Source organism: Saimiri boliviensis, chromosome 1 (genome assembly GCF_048565385.1).
Source record: "Saimiri boliviensis isolate mSaiBol1 chromosome 1, mSaiBol1.pri, whole genome shotgun sequence".
Taxonomy (NCBI): Eukaryota; Metazoa; Chordata; class Mammalia; order Primates; family Cebidae; genus Saimiri; species Saimiri boliviensis.
This window is the reverse complement of record NC_133449.1, coordinates 109962672-109982305: the sequence shown is the minus strand read 5'-3', so window position 1 is coordinate 109982305 and position 19634 is coordinate 109962672. Positions and strand designations below refer to the sequence as shown.

The 19634-nt window shown below is 36.6% G+C and overlaps 1 protein-coding gene across 5 annotated transcripts in view; it reads right to left on the bottom strand.

Annotated features, from left to right (window-relative positions):
- Nucleotides 1-19634, bottom strand: part of CDH8 (cadherin 8) — a 391036-nt gene that overhangs the window by 236071 nt on the left and 135331 nt on the right. For all 5 annotated transcript variants that reach the window (XM_074402120.1, XM_074402130.1, XM_003936250.3 and 2 more), the window contains one exon: nucleotides 2836-3130. In XM_074402120.1, the coding sequence (XP_074258221.1) occupies nucleotides 2836-3130 (295 nt within the window). The remainder of the gene's footprint in view (nucleotides 1-2835; nucleotides 3131-19634) is intronic.

Sequence of the window (19634 nt, the reverse complement as noted above, 5' to 3'; positions counted from 1 at the left end):
TAAATAAAGTGGAGCCCTGGCAGAAGAAATATATGGGTAACAAAAGAAGACCTGAAATCACTTCTGATTTGTTGTCAAAATGAGTATATCTACCAAAGTCATATTGTAGGTAGGTGAGAAAAGAATCAGATGAAGCCAGACCATGAAAAGTCCCCCTGGGTAAGTAGCTGAATATCTATAAAATGTAAGGGATATTTTTTCCTCTGGGATGAATACATGTATCAGCTAAGAAATAACATGGTTAAAATCTAGCACGCTATTTGGAAAATTACTGAGATCATCAATAATCCCGTGAGAGTCATTAAGATATGATTTAGGAGAGTGGTTGAAAGAAAGAAATGAGATGATACATTAAGATTACATAGCAGTCAGTAGTGACTGAAATTTGGGATTAAATGGTCAGGCTATGGCTGAGGCTTAATGAGTAAAAAAAGATTCAACAATATGGCTTGCACGTTGTACGTGGGATTTGAGAGGGCATTTGGGATCATTGAGAAAGTCACAGAAGTCAGAAAACAGAAAAAAAATAATTCATTAATTAGTTTTTTTTTTTTCTACCCAAAAGTAATTGCTATGTCATTTTGGGATATTCCTTCTAGTCATTTTTTCTATTTTTTTATTATTATATTTTAAGTTCTGGGCTACATGTGTAGAACATGCAGGCTTGTTACATAGATATACACATGCCATAGTGGTTTGCTGCATTCCTGAACCCGTCATCTACATTAGGTATTTATCCTAATGCTATCCCTCCCCTAGCCCCTCACTCCCTGACAGGCCCTGGTGTGTGATGTTCCCCTTCTTGTGTCCATGTGTTTTCATTGTTCAACTCCCACTTATGAGTGACAACATCAGTGTTTGGTTTTCTGTTCCTGTAGTAGTTTGCTGAGAATTATGGTTTCTAGTATCATCCATGTACCTAGTTTGGTTTTTAATAGGAAATTTAAGCTGTCTTTGAGATATCCAGATGAAAATGTTCATACAGCTACTGGCAATGTGGATTAATAGCTTAAGCAGACCCATAGGGCAAGGCATATAATTTTACAGCCAGCCACATCAAACAAATGGCTGAAGATACGGCGGTGACCACAAAAGACGACAGAGGGAAGGAGACGACCAGGGGATAAAGAGAGGAAGAAACAGGAGGAGGAGGAGATGAAGGAGGAGAACTAGTGGAGAAGGGTGAGAAACAGGAAGAGGCATAGAAAAAGGTAGTTTGAGGAAGAAAAAAGAACTGTGAGGAGCAAAATAACCTTAAAGAGTAAGTGAAAAAAACAAGAGAAAGTCAATCAAACATAAAAGAAATAGATCAAGTCAAGGAGAAAAACTAGGATATTCTCTTTCTCAGTAATGTCTGAGAATAACTTACTTGCAAATTAAGTAATTTATCCTACAAAGGATTTTCTTTATTTGAAATTTAAATTACAACTAATTTCCATCAGGAGTGTTATAAACACACACACACATACACACACACATGCACACACACACACACACACACACACACACACACACAAGCACACACAAGAGTATCTCACTGGATTGCTAAAATAAATTAAAATTCCAGTACCACATTTGGGAAGTAAGGACATTCTGTATTATACCTGATAATGGTCACCCAATTTAGCTTTGAAAACCATAATCAATACTTTGCCTTTATTTGTATCTACAGTGAAAATGTTATTGAAGACACGATATATCTGCATACTTCTTTCTGGTGTTCATATCTTTATGAATTTGCAATATTCTTGAGCAACTTAATTTTATAAAACTTGTGAACTGGGTTCTTTATCAGGTTTTTTTTTTTTTAATTTTTTCTCGTAGTTTATTTAAGGTTAAAATTGGGGGTTTTAAATGATGAATATACATGTCTGTATTTATTGAATTCTAGTCTTCAGTTTATCTCTCTACCTGTGTTTATTTGTCTCATCATGTTCACCTGCTTCAAACCTATGTGATTTTACTACATAGCGTGCATCCTTAAGGTCTATCTGAAATGCAATTTGAAACAAACTTGGATATGTATTACACATTAAAAATGGCTTTTGTAATCTGAACTTTAGATTCTGCCTGCTGCTTTGACATACAAGGAAGAGCTCTAAAATCCTTTCTTTTATTATATAAAGTCTGGGGTGAGGAGTTTCTTATCATCAAGGCCAGGATTTATGGATAAGTAAGCAGATCCAAAGATGGAGAAACAAGAATAAAATCATGTTCCAAATACAGATTGCTCTGTAAAGTGGAATGGATTCTAAAATGGCTCAGAAAAATTGACAGTCTGTCAATGGTACTACCAGTTGCTCCTAAAAATGTTGTTAAGATGGACACAAATACAGAGTCCCTTGGAAATCGTGATGGCCTAATCCACCCTAGACACGACCCACCAGAGCAACCTAGTATCTGGCTGACTACACATCTAGACAATTTTCTGTTTCTCTATGTGCTGCATCTGCATGTGAATATACACAAACAAATAATTCGACACCAAACAAATATCAACAGGATTATCTTGGCATGTTAGAACAAATCTTGATAAATCCGCCTCAGTAACAATACTCAAACTATAAGTCTATGAGAGGAATACAAATTCAGCCTATTGAACTATTGTCGTGTAAGGAGAGATATTTTAATAAAACTGCTCTTCTGTCAGCTCCTATTACTAAGGGACTAAAGCTACTGAGCTGTGAAACTTAGACCAAAAAGAGGGATTTTGAAATGCAAATTAGAGATAAGGCGGTAATAAATGTCTTTTATTCAGCAACACACGATCCTTGATGCCAGGAGCTATTTTAAAGATGATTTTTAATAGTTCTGTGAAATTGGATGCATACATACCCAAAATGGACATTTCTGGCACAGTAGCATGATAGGGTCCATTAAGAAATTCAGGTGCGTTGTCATTGATGTCTTGAACTTTAATAATAAATTCAGAAGGAGGCTCCAAAGGTTTGCTTGTCTCCCAGTCCACTGCCTGAGCTGTTAGGGTATACTCAGCCTTTTCCTCTCGGTCAAGTCTTTTTATAGCATGAATATCTCCAGTTACATCATTTATTTGAAAGATGGTTCCAGCTCCATCACCTGATAGGATATACTTGATTTTTTTGCTCCCAGGATCCAGATCTGTGTGTAGCTAAAAATGAAAAATGGCATTAGTTAGTGATGGATCAATCTGAAAATTTATTTTTTTGACTACCTCCTTTTTGGATATTAAGTTGGTTCTTTTTATATAACATCATAAATTCCTGCTAATAGTAGCGGTACAAAGTGTATGCAGCTGTGTGGATATCAATTAAGAATAAAATATAATGAAATTCATCTAAATAAGTTAGAACGGTCCCTAAAAAGTACTCTGATCTGTTTAGTAAGAAACAACATACTTTTAGAATGATAAAAAGGTCAAGGAGAAAAATACAAAAATATGTGTTATTTTCCATTTATTATGTGTATTTAAATGATTATGATTAGCCACCTTTTATGGGTCACCATCTGTATGCCAAGGCCTAGGTGAATCACTTCTCATATAATCATTTCTTTTTATTTAAAAAATGGGTTAAGAATATTTCATGTGAAACATGAGAAAAGTGAGCCTGAGCAAGGCACATAATTACCTCTCCAAGGTTCACATTTGACAGACTCAAGTATGTAGATCCAGAGTTCAACTTACATCTGCCTGTGATATTCATATTAGCAAAAGTAATTCTAATATATTCACTGATATTTAGATATTATATTTCTGAAGGGTTTTCTTTTTTTCCTTTAGTTCTGGCAATTCATCTAGTCCAGGAAAATCATTCCCATTTTATAGAGAACACTGAGGCCAGAATATGGCAGTACATTTACCAGAAAGGGAACCCCTCCAGAAAATGACAACTTTTCACCATGAACCCAAGTCCATTTCGGGTCATAGCAACAAATATTTACTGAATTTGTGTGTCAGGCAAATACTCTGCCTAAAACATTTTGGTAGGTACTAGAGAAAATAGAATCCCTGGCTTTAAGTTTCTGACAATTTTCTCTCAAGTTCTGGTATTACGTATGATGTTTCTCCTTTATACTATAATATGTTAACTCCTGTTTTAAAAAAGAAACTAAAATAAAATAAAGCAAAAACATATGTATTTGGGGGATTAAATTTTTAAAAGAAAAGCCCAGGACCGGGCGTGGTGGCTCACGCCTGTAATCCCAGCACTTTGGGAGGCCGAGGCGGGTGGATCACGAGGTCAACAGATCGAGACCATCCTGGCCAACATGGTGAAACCCCGCCTCTACTAAAAAAAAAAAAAAATACAAAAAAATTAGCTGAGCATGATGGCGCGTGCCTGTAATCCCAGCTACTCGGGAGGCTGAGGCAAGAAAATTGCTTGAACCCAGGAGGCGGAGGTTGTGGCGAGCCGAGATCGCGCCATTGCACTCCAGCCTGGGTAACAAGAGCGAAAACTCTGTCTCAAAAAAAAAAGAGAAAAGAAAAAAGAAAAGCCCATTACAAGGTACTAATTTAATGCACATATTTTTCAGTTTAACTCAGTTACTTAACTGCCAATTTAGTTCTATTTGAGATTTCAAATATTTGTTCCAAAAAAAAAAAAAAAAAAAAAACAGAACAAAACAAAAAAACTGTCTTGTGGAAATTCCTAGAAATTCAAAAGATGCTGTGTTCTCTGGGGATCCCTTTTATCCTGAACAGCCTCTTTGCTTTCTTCACCAACTTAAATTGTATTTTGTCCTTTACTAAGTGAAAAAAAAGGCTTATAAAAAAGACATAAAATAGCAACAAAGATTCCAAATGCATCTAGATCTCCATCTTTACTTTTGAATATTTTTTAAAGTTAAAGCGTAAGATTACATCCAATATATATTGAATCTCAAAATGTATCCCTTTCATTTATTGCATTAAATGTATTAACATGAACAAATATTTAAATGCCACTTTATCTTAATGAATGTGGGATTATAATTCATTAATATGATATTAATCCTAATTTATGATTATTTTAATTTATGTGCATTTTAACATTTCCATTAGCATTTTTATTAAAAAATTTGAATAATATATAACTCGTGGAAGTTTCCATTCACATACAAGGAGTTCTTGAGACACAGAAGGGATCAGTATGTATCATTTTTGTCCACAACATTTTGCTAATTAACAAATGAACTATTATATTTGGTGTCATTATTATTTCTGTTAAAACTTATTTGTGCAGTATTTTCTTCAATTCATCCAGCCTTTGGTTATTTCGTGGTATTATAATTTTGATGATCCCTTGTGTTTAAAATTAACTAAGGGAAGTAACTGGGGATAAAAAAGCTTAGGTTTTTGAAAGAACAAAACAACGAAGCTAAGATTCTGGCTTCCCTAACTATATACACTGGAGAAATTTACTTTCATTTGTGTTTCAGTTACTTTGCCTAGAATATGGGGATAAAGCGTCTACCCTGCAGAACTGATTTTAGAATCTGAGACATTAATCTATCTGAAAATTATTAAAACAGAGAAGGTATTAAGTGTGCATTTTTACTTCATATCATATTCAGTCATATGCAACTATCTGAAAACATTGTGATAATCCCAGTTTCAACATATGTGAAAGCAAATTCTCAAGACTCCATTCAAAAACAGCTTTTAACATATACCACTTTGAAAAAAAAAATAGGAGAAATAAAAGAAAAACCTTAGTAAACAGTATATACTTCTTTTTACTTTCGGAAATTTCACTTTTACCTTATCCAACTAAAATCCGGATCCTGGGGCCAACGATAATCTCAGAACAGAATATTGTTTGCATATATATATGTCCACATATATATGCTAATTTATTTCATCCTATTATTTGTATCACACATACTCACAAACACAGACATGTACATACTCTTGCACATGACTTGTTCAGGTAACCAACTTGGTAATATAAGAAAAGACTGCAGCAATGTCACCTGAGACTACAGGTCTGGCCTTCAGAAGTATTCAGAATACATAGTCACAAGGTGCAGCTTTTTCTGTTGGTCTTCACGTAAGCGTGTCAGACTCTGTTCACTTAAACGTAACAATACTACCTCGTCAATGTAGCCCACCTAAGAACTCTCTCTCTGAGATTATGGAGCCAAAGATATCCCAAATGCACTGAATGTTCACGTAATATGCATCATCAAGAACAGGGGTCCCCAACTTCTAGGCCATGGACTAATTCTGGTCAGGGCCTCGCGGCAGGAGGTGAGCAGCAGGTGAGCTAACATTAGCACCTAAAAAAATACTCTAGACTGTTCAGTATAAACCAAAATGCTTTTAGAATGATAAAAAAGGTCAGAGAAAAATACAAAAATATATGTGTTATTTTCAAGTCATTGATATATTTATTTAAAGTTATTGTGATTAGATACCTTTTATGGGTCACTACCTGTGTGATAAGGACTATGTAAATCAATTCTCATTTTTTAGAAACATAAAATGAGCTAAGAATGTATCATGTGAAATGTTCGTGTAAAACAAAAGGGGATACATGGTTCAAAGGTGCTGTTTTTTCTGTTGGTCTTCACATAAGTGTGTTATACCTTGTTCACTTAAATGCAACAGCACTGCCCTGTCAACATATCCACCCAAGAACCCTCCGTCAGATCAGTGGTGGCATTAGATTCTTATAGGAGCAGGAACCCTATTGTGAACTGTGCATGCAAGGGGTCTAGTTTGCATGCCCATTATGAGAATCTAATGCCTGATGGTCTGAGGTGAATTAGTTTCATCTGGAAACCAACCTCTCACCTTTTCCAGTCTGTAGAAAAATTGTCTTCCACAGAACTGGTCCCCGCTTACGTGTAAGACAAAAAGGCTAGGGAAGGCTGATCTAGAGGAACGAGTGCCATGTCTTCCATGGGCTACTTCTGCTAATCAGAGCAGGATCAGAATCACATGCAATCCTGCCTGGGAGGCTCGGACCCATTCAGCTGGCTCTGGTATAATAAGATCTCATCCATTCATTCGATAAACCCCATGATCTTCTCTGTCTTAGGGATGGAGGTAGAATAATAAAAAACACACACATGGTCTCTGCTCTCAAAATACCATACTTTTGTGGGAGACAGAAAATTTAGGGGAAATAGAGCCATTAATATACCAATATAATTAATAATTAATTATATATTAATATACTGTTAACATTTATAATTGATATATTTAATTATGGTTATTATTAATGCATTGACTACTTATTATCTGGTAAACATTTTATGTTTATAAACATAATGCTATTCTCATAGCAAACTGGAGACCATTTCTTCATTTTACCAATGAAATGATTGAGATTCAAAGATTTCCACGGAACTTTTCCAGAGAGTTTATAATCTGCCAGTAGTAAACTTAATGGCACAAGTTTTAGAGTTCATTTCTGGATTATAATGCATGCTCTAAGAGCTATGCTAAGAAAGGAACTGGGGGCTGTGAGAGCATACAGAAATTTTACTTAACTCAGAAAATGGAGTGTGGAGGGACAGGAAGTCCACCCCAAAGAAGTCATGATTCAAACTTCAGAGGCAGGAGAATCTCTTAAACCCAGGAGGTGGAGGTTGCAATGAGCCGAGATTGTGTCATTGCACGCCAGCCTGGGTGACAGAGCAAGACTCCATCTTGAAAAAATAAAAAAGAAAAAAACAAAACTTCAGATCTCAACATTGGAGAAAATGTGTGCCAAGCACAGGTAATATTGTGGGTAAAAAATCCAGAGATAAGAGAGGGCATAGTACGGGAGATAAACTTATAGAGCAAGCAATTGAGGAAAAGAAAGGTATTAAGAAATAAGAATAAGGAAGCATGACAGGGACAACATTATACAGAGCTGTGAAACCAAGATACAGGATTTAGATTTAACTACAAATGTGGCAAGAGACCAAAAATAAATGGTTTCAAATGGGAGTCTACCATGATAATAGTTTTGTTGTAATATATTGCAGTCATTTGTGTGTGCTTACCAGCAAGTATTACAGAAGCAAAGAGAAAGGGGAGGTCAGAAAACAAACAAACAAACAAACAAACAAAAAACATAGACACCAATTCTCAAGGATGCTTTAATTCTGGTTCTCAAGGCCAGCACAGCTTCCAGGATCTGTCACATTTACAACCAGATGAATCCTCAAGCCCTCTGGCCACCCACTGCAGCCTGGTTGGAGAAGCAGAGAGTATCAAGTGTGCAATGAATAATGCCATTCACTCACAGTAAGCCTTTAATTTCAGGAATCCTAAAAGGATTGCTACATAATTGAGCTGAATTGTGAGTATCAGCACCATTACACCCTCATCATCTTCCATATATTGGCATAACACCTTCCAATTAAAACACAAGGTTTTACTATAAAAATTGCATGGTAAGAAGCATTTGCATTTCATTTTCCTTAGTATTTCCTCTGCCTAGTAAGGTATCTGGCATATTGTTGGAATCTCAGTAAATATTTGTGGTGTAAAGTGAATATAAAGAAATAGAAAGAAAGGACATTTTTCCATTTATTTTCAAAACAACGATTTAAAGAACAAGACAAAGGAATTTAGAAAAGTTAGGCCCAGGGCGCTAAAATCTTACCTACAATAAATGCAAAGCCCTTGAACTTCCCTCTAGGATGTATTCAAATTTAGCCTCCAACATAGGAATTAAGATATTTTAAAGGGGCTGATGGAAGAAAAGATGGGTAGGTGATAGACAGATGGGTAACAGATGAATAATGGATGATAGATGTCAATTATCTCGTACGCAGACATCACTGCTTTCAAAATCAGAGTAAGAACCCTCGTCCGCAATATCATCCATATCCTTCTCAAGGTTGTACATACTGATTGTGAAAAAATAATGCAAATTACTTTTTCATTCTCTCACAAGGATTCTCCAGGAGCCTAAAGTAGTCGTAGGAAAACAGAACCAGGAGAAGATAAATTCTCCTTTGTGAGTAGCTATTTTAATACTCAATTATGACTCAGTTACCAGAGAAGATCAGACTGGGCCACTCTGCCTACCTCTTCCTCTAGAATAAGATGAGGATTGGGACTGAGTAAATTACAGGAGAAACTGCTTCCACATCTGAAAATCAGGCAGCTCTGACATCAAAACTAATTTTGAAGTTTCATTCTATCAAGGACATCATGGGAAAGTTTATCCAGGTACCTAAGGGCCAGGCATGGTGGTTCATGTCTGTAGCCCCAGCCCTTAGAAAAGCTGAGGTGGGCAGACTGCTTTGGAGACAAGCCTGGGCAACAAAGTGAGACCCTGTATCTAAAAAAAAAAAAAAAAAAAAAAAAAAAAAAAATTAGAAAAAATTAACCAGACATGGTGGTGTACACCTTTAATCCCAGCTACCCAGGAGGACAAGTTGGGAAAATCACTTGAACCTAGGTGTCAAGGCTGCTATGAGCCATGATTGCACCACTGCATTCCAACCTAGGTGACACAGTGAGACCCTGTTGCAGAGAGGAGGGGAGTGGAGGGGAGGGAAGAGGGAGGGAGAAGAGGAGAGAGGAGGGGAGGGGAGGGGAGGGGAAGGAAGGGGAGGAGAGGGGAGGGGAGGAGAGGGGGAGAGGGGAGGGGGAGAAATAAAAAAGAAACATATAAGTTGCTGAGGAGAAAATCTACATCTTTTAGAACACAAAGAGTTAACCGAGATCACTGCAACATGAATCTCTGTCATATACTGATTCCAATTTTTCATGAATCTGCTCACCCTTAGAGACGAAAGCAAGCTTAACACTCTTGAATCAAATTACATCTTAGCATTATTTTATACAAATCTAGTACAGTGCCTGTCAGGAAGAGAGACAGAGAAACTGGGCTACTGCCTATCAATCAGTAAATAAATTATAATCCTTAACTCAGAGCCATTCAATATCAAAGATGGGACCAGGAACTTTGACATGATATTAGTTTTTGTCCTAAGTCACCAAAATCATGACCACATAGGACTTCAATCTAGAACAGACAGATGTTTAGGCTATCAGGACAGTGAAAGGGCAGAAAGTAGAAAGAAAGAGACGAGCTGAAGACTTCTTTGCATGGTTCTGAACTGCTACCAAAAAGATCAGGAGTAAGACGTGAAATTCACTCACATTAACTTCCATTCAGCCTTCTTCCATACTACAGAACATCTCACAAAGAATTCGAGTCAAATGTGAACTGGTCCATTCAAGAAACAGTGAGGTCCCATCATTGTTCTCAGGGACAACTGACCACCCACTTGTGACTGATGCTTTGAAGCGGAATAAAGCATCAAGTGATGGTGGAAGATGGAGTGGGAGGAGGGAAGCTTCAGACTGCACCACATCACTTGAAAAATGCCTTTATATGCTGAAATGTTTTACTGCGACAGTCAATCTAAATAAACCAAATATAGTTAACTTTCATTCAGTCCTTCCATTCCTAACAAGCTGCAGAAGCAAATTATATCATAAAATTAAAGCTAGGCAATAAGCATATGAACACTCCAAAATTTTAGTTAAAATTAAATTGGGAATATGCAATGACCTTCATGATCACACAGTCTAAGGAAACACTAGATCTGTGAAATAAAAAAATAGTTCCCAAGGTAATTCTCATATTATACCAAAGTACACTTAAATTTGTCTTACAAAGTGAAAGGCTAAATGAGAAATAATCCTTGATCAAAACAAAACAAAACAAAAAACAACACAGTATCCTACACTGGAAACAAGCTCAGCTCTATAAAAAATAAAAATAATAAAAATAAAGAAAAAAATTAATGTTGTATGGCAGGCAAATGTGTAGCATTTGATATCTCAAAGATGTGTTCCTTGCATTCTGTGTCAACTGCCGGTGTGAGCGTTGAAGAGCTTGACCTGGCCATGGGGACTGGTGCCCAGAGAAATAAAAAATTGAAAGCACGTCCAAGTGAACTGCTGTTTTTGGCTGTGGACACCTGGAAAGGAGTCAAAAAATGGAATGCACTGTACATGCTACTCTTTTAAATAAGTACGTTCCAGCAAGGGCAAGCCCTCTATGTACATTATTTATCACTATACCTGAAAACAAGCATGGTTCTTGGCACATATTAAATGTTCATTCAAGACTAACTTTTCGTCTGCATAAGACCTAGCTCAATGCCCTAGACCTTGTCAGTGATTTTACACGGATAAATGGCTTGGGTGACAGAACCAGATGTAATCCATTGAGGCTGATTCCGAACTCACATACCTTAGCATAATTTTATAAAGACCCTTGGGAAAGCGTGAGTGGTTAGTCTGAAGACCTTCTGATTCCCTAGAGGAGGAGTAGACAGAATAGAGAAGCCTCTGTACTTTGCTCCTGAATGGCAACAGAAAAGTAATATATACATTTAGAAGCCATGTGTATGAAACCACATGTTCCAGGAACCTTCTGTAAACCAATCTGTCCTGTAAAATTTTGAAATAGAATAAACCTAGAAATAGAAAGACAGTATACTCAAAAACTCAGCTAATAGAAATGCAAAGAGAATATTTGACAAGAAGAGACTGGCAGGTTTTTTCCCAGAATTCCCAAACCCATGTTCATGGCCTTGGCAAATTTTCTACTATCTTCAGTCTGGACCGCCGTTTTACAGGTTTGGAAACAAGATGTGTCAGCCCTGTAACAAATCTGTTGCTTTTAACGAGATTCCAATAAAGTTAGCAAATCTCATTTGTAAATGTATTTTTATAAAAAAAATATATATAATTTTTAAGAGCCTGGAATGTTTGTCTTTATGATGAACATTTTTTTTTATATAAGAACCTACACACAAATGAAACCCTGTTGATAAGATTGAGAGAAAGGAGCGCTAGATGGATTAATTTTGTAATTATGTCAGAAAATAAAATCACTTAAATATGCCCATTTAATTTTTTAAAAAGGTTTTAAAAATACAGCAAAAATGTTCAAATTCTGTATTCTTAGAGTTTCTCTTTTTCTTTGCATTCTGTAATGGAAATTCCAATATTTAAGCAAGCAACCACACAAAAAAGGCAACAGAAATCGTTCCTTTGGATACATATTTTCTTATGTATACTGATAATAGTCTGATTAAAATATTAAACCTCTGGGCATAGAAATCAATATGTTTCTCTAAGACAACCAAAGATTTAAAAGTGTTCATACTATGGGATCTAGAATAAGAGTCTGGTAAGAAATAGAGCTACATTGGAACAAAGATACTGAGAAATTTACTTAGTCTCTCTCCAAGACTAGTTTTTTTATTTGCAAGATATTTTAATAACAATACCTATCCTTTAGAGTTCTTGCTATTATTAATGTTAGATAATAGATAATACTGTTAAAGCATGATATGTCCCAGAAATCATGATATTCAAATAAAAAAACATACGGGGTGAACTCTTACGGGCATTAAATTTAGGAAATACAATAATGAGTCTGCCTAACCTGGAATTACTTTCCAAGAAATGTATACCTATCAACATATTCTAGGTTAGAATTCAGTACACAACATTGATTTGTAGTAAGAATAAGAATTTAACTAACTTCTTGAGTTAAATTATCTGGACGCAATCTGAGCTTAACCTCTTACATTGGGCAAGTTACTTAATAAATACATATCTGGCATTTATTCACCCATTCAATAAGCAATGATATAAAAATATATCTGGAAGGCTTTACTTCTTGTTTACTTAATAATTATAAGCCTAAACATGGGAAGAAGGTGGTCGATGTGCATTGGGTAAGTGAATAAATATTTGAGTGAGCAAGAGTGAGAATGAATAGTAATTGAGAGTCAATTACTGAAAACAGACATAGCTGAATAACTCAGAGTGGGTGGATGGATGGATGGATGGATGGATGGTTAGACGGATGGTTAGATGAATTAATAAATTGATTGATAAGGGAATTAAGAGGAAGAACATGGGTGGATGAGTGGTGTTATTAGAGAATGCATGGATGAAGGAAATAGTAATACAGCGATGACTAACTAATTGAGATTCTCAGCCATCCTTCCATTTATGTTTCAATGCGTATTAAGTGTTTTAAATAAATGAATGAATAAACCAATAGATGCACTGGTGAGTGGGTAGGCTGCAAGAACCACAGTGTTTATTGCTAAAGATAGATTTGGGAGAAAACTAACAAATTATTCTGTCGCAGGAAATTACTCCTCATTTTGCACAAAAGCAGGCATAGGCATCGGAAGTTAAACTTTAATTACAAGAAATTCCTCTACAAAGAGTTTTGGTGCATATTTGATTTTCATCAACACAATATCTCTTTATGAATTCCCTGAACTCCCCACCTCTCTCTCTTTTTCTCTATTGATAGGCAGATGGATAGAGATATGGAAATGTATATAGATCTGAATACAGATATCTGTCCATTCTTTAAAAAATGAGTTTTATGAAAAGAAACACCCAGTCAAGTAATAGATGATGTAAGTAAGAATAAGACTGAAAAACACACACCAAGGTTTATCAGCCAAACGAAAGAAGTGATCTTAACAAAGATATGGATATTTAACACTGATATAACAGATACTCAGAAAATTTTCAAAAGAGGGAATCGCAGTGGAACATTAGATTGTACTGTCAAAAAATATGAAATCCTGGCCGGGCGCGGTGGCTCAAGCCTGTAATCCCAGCACTTTGGGAGGCCGAGGTGGGTGGATCACAAGGTCGAGAGATCGAGACCATCCTGGTCAACATGGTGAAACCCCGTCTCTACTAAAAATACAAAAAGTTAGCTGGGCGTGGTGGTGCATGCCTGTAATCCCAGCTACTCAGGAGGCTGAGGCAGGAGAATTGCCTGAGCCCAGGAGGCGGAGGTTGCGGTGAGCCGAGATCGCGCCATTGCACTCCAGCCTGGGTAACAAGAGCGAAACTCCGTCTCAAAAAAAAAAAAAACAAAACAAAACAAAAAAAAATATGAAATCCTGAGAGAATGTTATATCAATGCTCTTTATGTTTCAAAGAGCTTGATTAACAAGAGTACTAACAGAAGCTGAAAATATGAGATAGATTTCTGATACAGTAATCACGATCACTTGCAAAACAGGATGCATCTTGTTACTCAAATAAATAACAATAGCACAGTGGGAAGGAACACAATGGATAACCAGATAGCAGTCATCTACTATGAAATTCCATATTTATAAAGGGAGTATGGGGCAATCAAAATGCTATGAACTTGAAAGAGCACTGCAACTGAAGTTAAAAAAAAGAGATATACATAAAAGTGGAGTTTCATTTGGGCTATAAAATAGGCGTGTGACAATAGTACATCATGTTTTTATTCTGTGTCAAAATGTCTGATATTAACTTAGCTGTATTGCTTACTCCTACTTCTTGAGCAATAAACTGTCTCATTTAAAGCTTTGGAAGAATTCAGAAGCTTGTGATCAAAATTCCTGCTTCACAGAAACAATCATATTTTCAACTTTCAGTCATGGCTGCTCAAGGAATGGATGAATGGGTTGATGGATGGATAGGTGAAGGGCTAATCAGATAGTTAAGATAATTGAGATAAAAAATAATGGATAGACAAATGGTTTTACTGAAGAATGTATGGGTGGATGAAAGAGAGAATGAGACCATCACTAACCAAAGAAATTTTCAAACATCCTATCTTTTAGATAAGTGAAAATCAAAAGACCTAGGTTGAATTACAATGACCAGATATGATCTTTGGCAAGTCACTTAGATTTGTTAATATTAGTTTCCTCTTGTTTTAATGCTATTAGTAAGGGCAAAATCATCTCAAATTTTTGTACAAATAATATGTACACAAAAGCTTTTTTATAAAATGACTCTCTCAAGTATCATTACCCCTATAGAGTTGGACTTCCATATCTGTGGATCCTGCATTCATGTATTCAAACAACCACAAATAGAAAATATTAAAAACAATCATTAGAAATATTAAAACACAGCAATAAAAACTAATATTCAATTTTTTAAAAAATACAGTGTAACAATTATTTACATAGCATTTTTATCCTATTGGGTACAGTAAGTACAGGTTGACTATCCCTTATGCTAAATGCTTGGGAACAGAAGTGTTACAGATTTTGGATTTTTTTTAAAAAAATTTAACAATTTGCATAGACATAACGAGACACCTTGGGGATGAGACTCAAGTCTAAACACAAAATTCATTTATGTTTCATATACACATTATACATACAGCCTGAAGGTATATTACACAATAATTTTAATGATTTTGTGCACCAGTCACATGAGGTCAGCTGTCAAATTTTCTACTGGCAGCATCATGTTGGTAATCAAAAAAATTTTCATTTTGGAAGATTATGGGTTTCAGATTTTCAATTGGGAATGCTCAATTTGTCATCTACATTATTTAAAATATACAGGCGGCTGTATACAAGTTATATGCAAATCCTATGCCAGTGTATATAAGTAACTTGAGCATTGGTGGATTTTGGAATCCTTGGAGAATCCTGGAACCACCCTCTCCTGGATACTGAAAAATGACTATTATGCAGACTTGGAAATGGAGCCTAGCCTGCCATCAGATCATTAGAATTAGACTAATAATAACATAGCCTGCACTGCTGAAAAGTGGGTGGTGTGTTTGTTTGTGTGTGTGTGAGTTTGTAGGTTTCTCCCCTCTCCATTCCACAAACGAAACTTGAAACTTGGCTGAAAAATAAAAACCAAACAAAACTTCTAACGAAACCTGAAAACCAAAGATGCCCTCTTACTATTTCACACTAAAAGATCTTTCACAGATAAATAGATCGTTGGAAATATGTATAACTCCTACATTAATAATAATATTTTATGAAAATAAGAGTATTTTGTTCCATTTCTAATAAAAAACAAAAATAATTGTTTCAAGCCTACTGTTATAGACTAGATTATTTTTCATCAAAATCCATATGTTGACGCCGTAAATCCTAATAACTCATAACATAACTGAATTTAGAGATCGGCCCTTTAAATAAAAGTGATTACATTAAAACAAGGCTGTTAGGGTCTTCATCCAATCTGAGTGCTGTCTTTATAAGAAGAGGTAACTTGGACCCATATAAAGAGTGCAGGGATGTGAGTGCACAGAGGAAAGACCATGTCGGGACACAGAGAGAAGGCAGCCATCACAAACCAAGGAGAGAAGGCTCAGGAAATGACAAACCTGCTGAAACCTTGATCCTGGACTTCTGGCCTCCCGCACCATGAGAAAACAAATTCCGGTTGCTCAAGCCACCCAGTCTGTGGCATTTCGGTAAGGCAGCCCAAGCAAGCTCATACATCTTCCTAAAGAATACTAGCTAATTATCAATGAATACCTTATAGATGCAAAATGATAGCTGTAGTTTGCAGTGACACTATGCATACGTATGATTCCAGATGTGGTGGAAGGAATGATATCTATTCCTTCATTCCCAGAGCCTGTAAATATGTGCTTTACCTGTCAAAAGAGATTTTGCGGATGTACCTTGAGATAGGGAGGGTTTTTTTTTTTTCCTGGATTAGCCAGGTAAACCCAGTCTAATCACACGGATCCTTATAAGAAAAGTTTTTCTCTTGTACTCAGAGGAAGATTTAACTGCAGAAGAGTCAGTGAGATGCAACCTTCCTGACTTTCACAATGCAAGGATGGTGCCACTAACCAAGAAATGCGTGGGGTCTTCTAAAAGGTGGACAGAGCAAGGATCCAGATTTTCCCTAAAGGCGCCAGAAGGAAACGCAACCCAGTCAGACACACTTTTTAGACCTGTGTTGGACTTCTGACTGACAGAATTATAAGATAATACATTTGTTTTATTGTAAGCCACTAGATTTGTAATAATTAGTCACAGCAGCAATAGACAGCCAATACACTATTTTCAATTAATATAAGTTATAGAATTGTTGATGTGTTGATATCTTTACACATTAAGTAGCTAGTGACTTTGGGCAAACCTTCTATCCTTTCTAATTGTACCTTCCTTCCTTTGTAAAATAAGGGAAGATGTACTAAATTACTTTTTAGATGTTTTTCAGCTCAAATAGCCTGTAAATATTTGGACACATCTTCTTGTTTGCATGACTACTTTATGTTTTCAATATACCACCATAAATACTCAGAAAATCTACTGCTATCACAGCTACCCAGCTATAGAAAAGAACCTATTCATACGATTCTTCCACCATTTCAAGAATATTAATTGAGTGTATCCCTGTCCTAGATATATTATATTAATTGTATATTATTTCATTGGATTATCACAACTCTATGAGGCATATACAAAATTCTCATTTTACATATTACAGAAACTGGAGATTTGAGATGTAATTTTTTGCTCAATATCACATGTCACAAATGATAGAAAAAAAAAATGATTCAAGGCCAGGCACGGTGGCTCACTCCTATAATCTCAGCACTTTGGGAGGCTGAGGTGGGTGAATCACGAGGTCAAGAGATTGAGACCATCCTGGTCAACATGGTGAAACCCTGTCTCTACTAAAAATACAAAAATTAGCTGGACATGGTGGCGCGTGCCTGTAATCCCAGTTACTCAGGAGGCTGAGGCAGGACAATTGCTTGAACCCAGGAGGCGGAGGTTGCGGTGAGAGGAGATCGCGCCATTGCACTCCAGCCAGGGTAACAAGAGCGAAACTCCAACTCAAAAAAAAAAAAAAGATTCAAACCCAAGACTATTTGCTTCTCAAGCCCATGCTTGTTTTATTGTTTCAACGTTGTGCACCAGAACCAAGTATGGGACAGAAAAAGATAAAAGTCAGCACCTGAAACCCAAGACTCCGTTATTTACAAAACTATGTGTTTAGCGTTTTCTTTTTAAAGATACATTTTACATGTTCCCTGCTCAATAGTAGTCTTGCGAAGTTAAAGCCAAGGTAAGAGTTTTCATCGCTGTGGCAGGAAGTGGGAAACAGAGTCCTGCATCTAATGACCTCTGGAAACCTGTGATACCCAATTAACATTGACACCACAGGGTCCGAAGTCCCTATACTCCCCTGTGAAGAGGAGGCTAAGGATTGAGGTGAGTGATGAAGTAAAAAGAACTTTCCCTTTCAAGAAGAACAAGCCTCGGGAAGCCTAGCAAACCTAGAAGATGGAGGTAGAAAGGTGGAGGGCAGGGCATTTGCAGAAAACAATGACAAGATGAAGAATTGCTAGCTGTACTTTGAAAATCAGCCACTGTCAATGGGAAATACCCATTCCAATGATCATATATTAATACTGCCGATTAACAAATATACAGATTAAAACTTTCTTTGCACATTCAACAATATCAATACTATAATGTCACTGATTCGGTACATCATAGATGCTCAATATGTAATTCTGAATATAGGAAAAAGCTTTATGCTATCTCATTTCTTCCTCCAAGTGTGTCTATACAATAGATGGATATATGCACTCACAACTTCTTCATTCACTCTGAGTATTAAAAGCGTTGTGTATGGCCTGGTGATCTCAGGCCACTATTAAATTATGTGGTCTCTTTAAACTTCTTTGTATTGATTAGATATGCTACTTTCATTTGCAATGAAAAGTTGTGAGCACCACTAACACAGAAACTAATAAATATGGAAAGGAAACGAAATAAAAGTGGCAAAAAGCTCACATGGGCAGGAGTTAGGAGAAAACATTTGCTTTCTGCCATATTAGTTATTTACTTTCAATCCTGGTGCATTTGAGGAGAGGAAAAATATTGGGGGACACATTATTCATGTAAAAGACTGTCAGGGACACCAGAGGGAGACTCAGATTCCAAAAGATTTCTTTTAATGATTAATAGGTAGACTTCACTTTGTCGTATTATGAATTGCTGACATTAAATAAATAAACTGATTTTCAATTATTTTTGTATGTGAGAACTGAGGGTGCTTTGAAAGTGACCTTGTGCTAGGATAAACACTTGATGCATTTCAGCATTGCAGAAATTATTTATCTATTTGTGTGCGTGTGCATTCGTGTGTGTGTGTGTGTGTGTGTGTGTGTGTGTGTGTGTGTGTCCTTGCAACCTTGCAAGCTGGGAGCAGGAGGAGAGAACTGGAGAGAGAGGATGGAATGCTGCTGCATTCCTGCTGGCTGAGTTTTAATCATCTGCAGGTTAGGTTTTTTAAAAAACAGCCGGTCATTTTCTCCAGGGTGCAGGACAATTCTCTGGGTGTCCTTGAACCAACTCAGTTCTCCCTGGTTTCTCTCCTGTACTGTTTAAGAGTAACTGCAGAATGTGATGGGAATGCAACATCCTGAGATATGGAATGACTGGCCAGCCTGGGCTCTGTTGCTGTTCCTCCTGCAAACAAGATGTCCTTCAGTACTTGGGCCCAGTGTGCCCTGCGCCTCAGGGCATAAATCCTAAAGCAGATTATTTTCTGAGGTCCCTTAGTAGCAGTACAAACAGGGCATGCACAGACGAGACTTCATCCATGCTGTGCATTATTCCTAAGCCTTGGAGATACGCTCATCATGAATACTGTTGTCCCTTGCTGCCTGTCTGTAAGTAATAAATTCACATTATGTAGGTTGTTATGTATGTGAACATTCTATCTCACCAGACTCAGGCAAGGAGTAAAAGTATAGCCCAAGATGCAGTGAACTGAAGTGCTACATAGTACACAGTGAACCTTCTTTCCACAGGGTCCTGAACAATTCTGGCAAGAAGTGAAGCTATAAGGTTGGTGAGAAGGTATTTCCTACACCTACAGGAGCTACCTC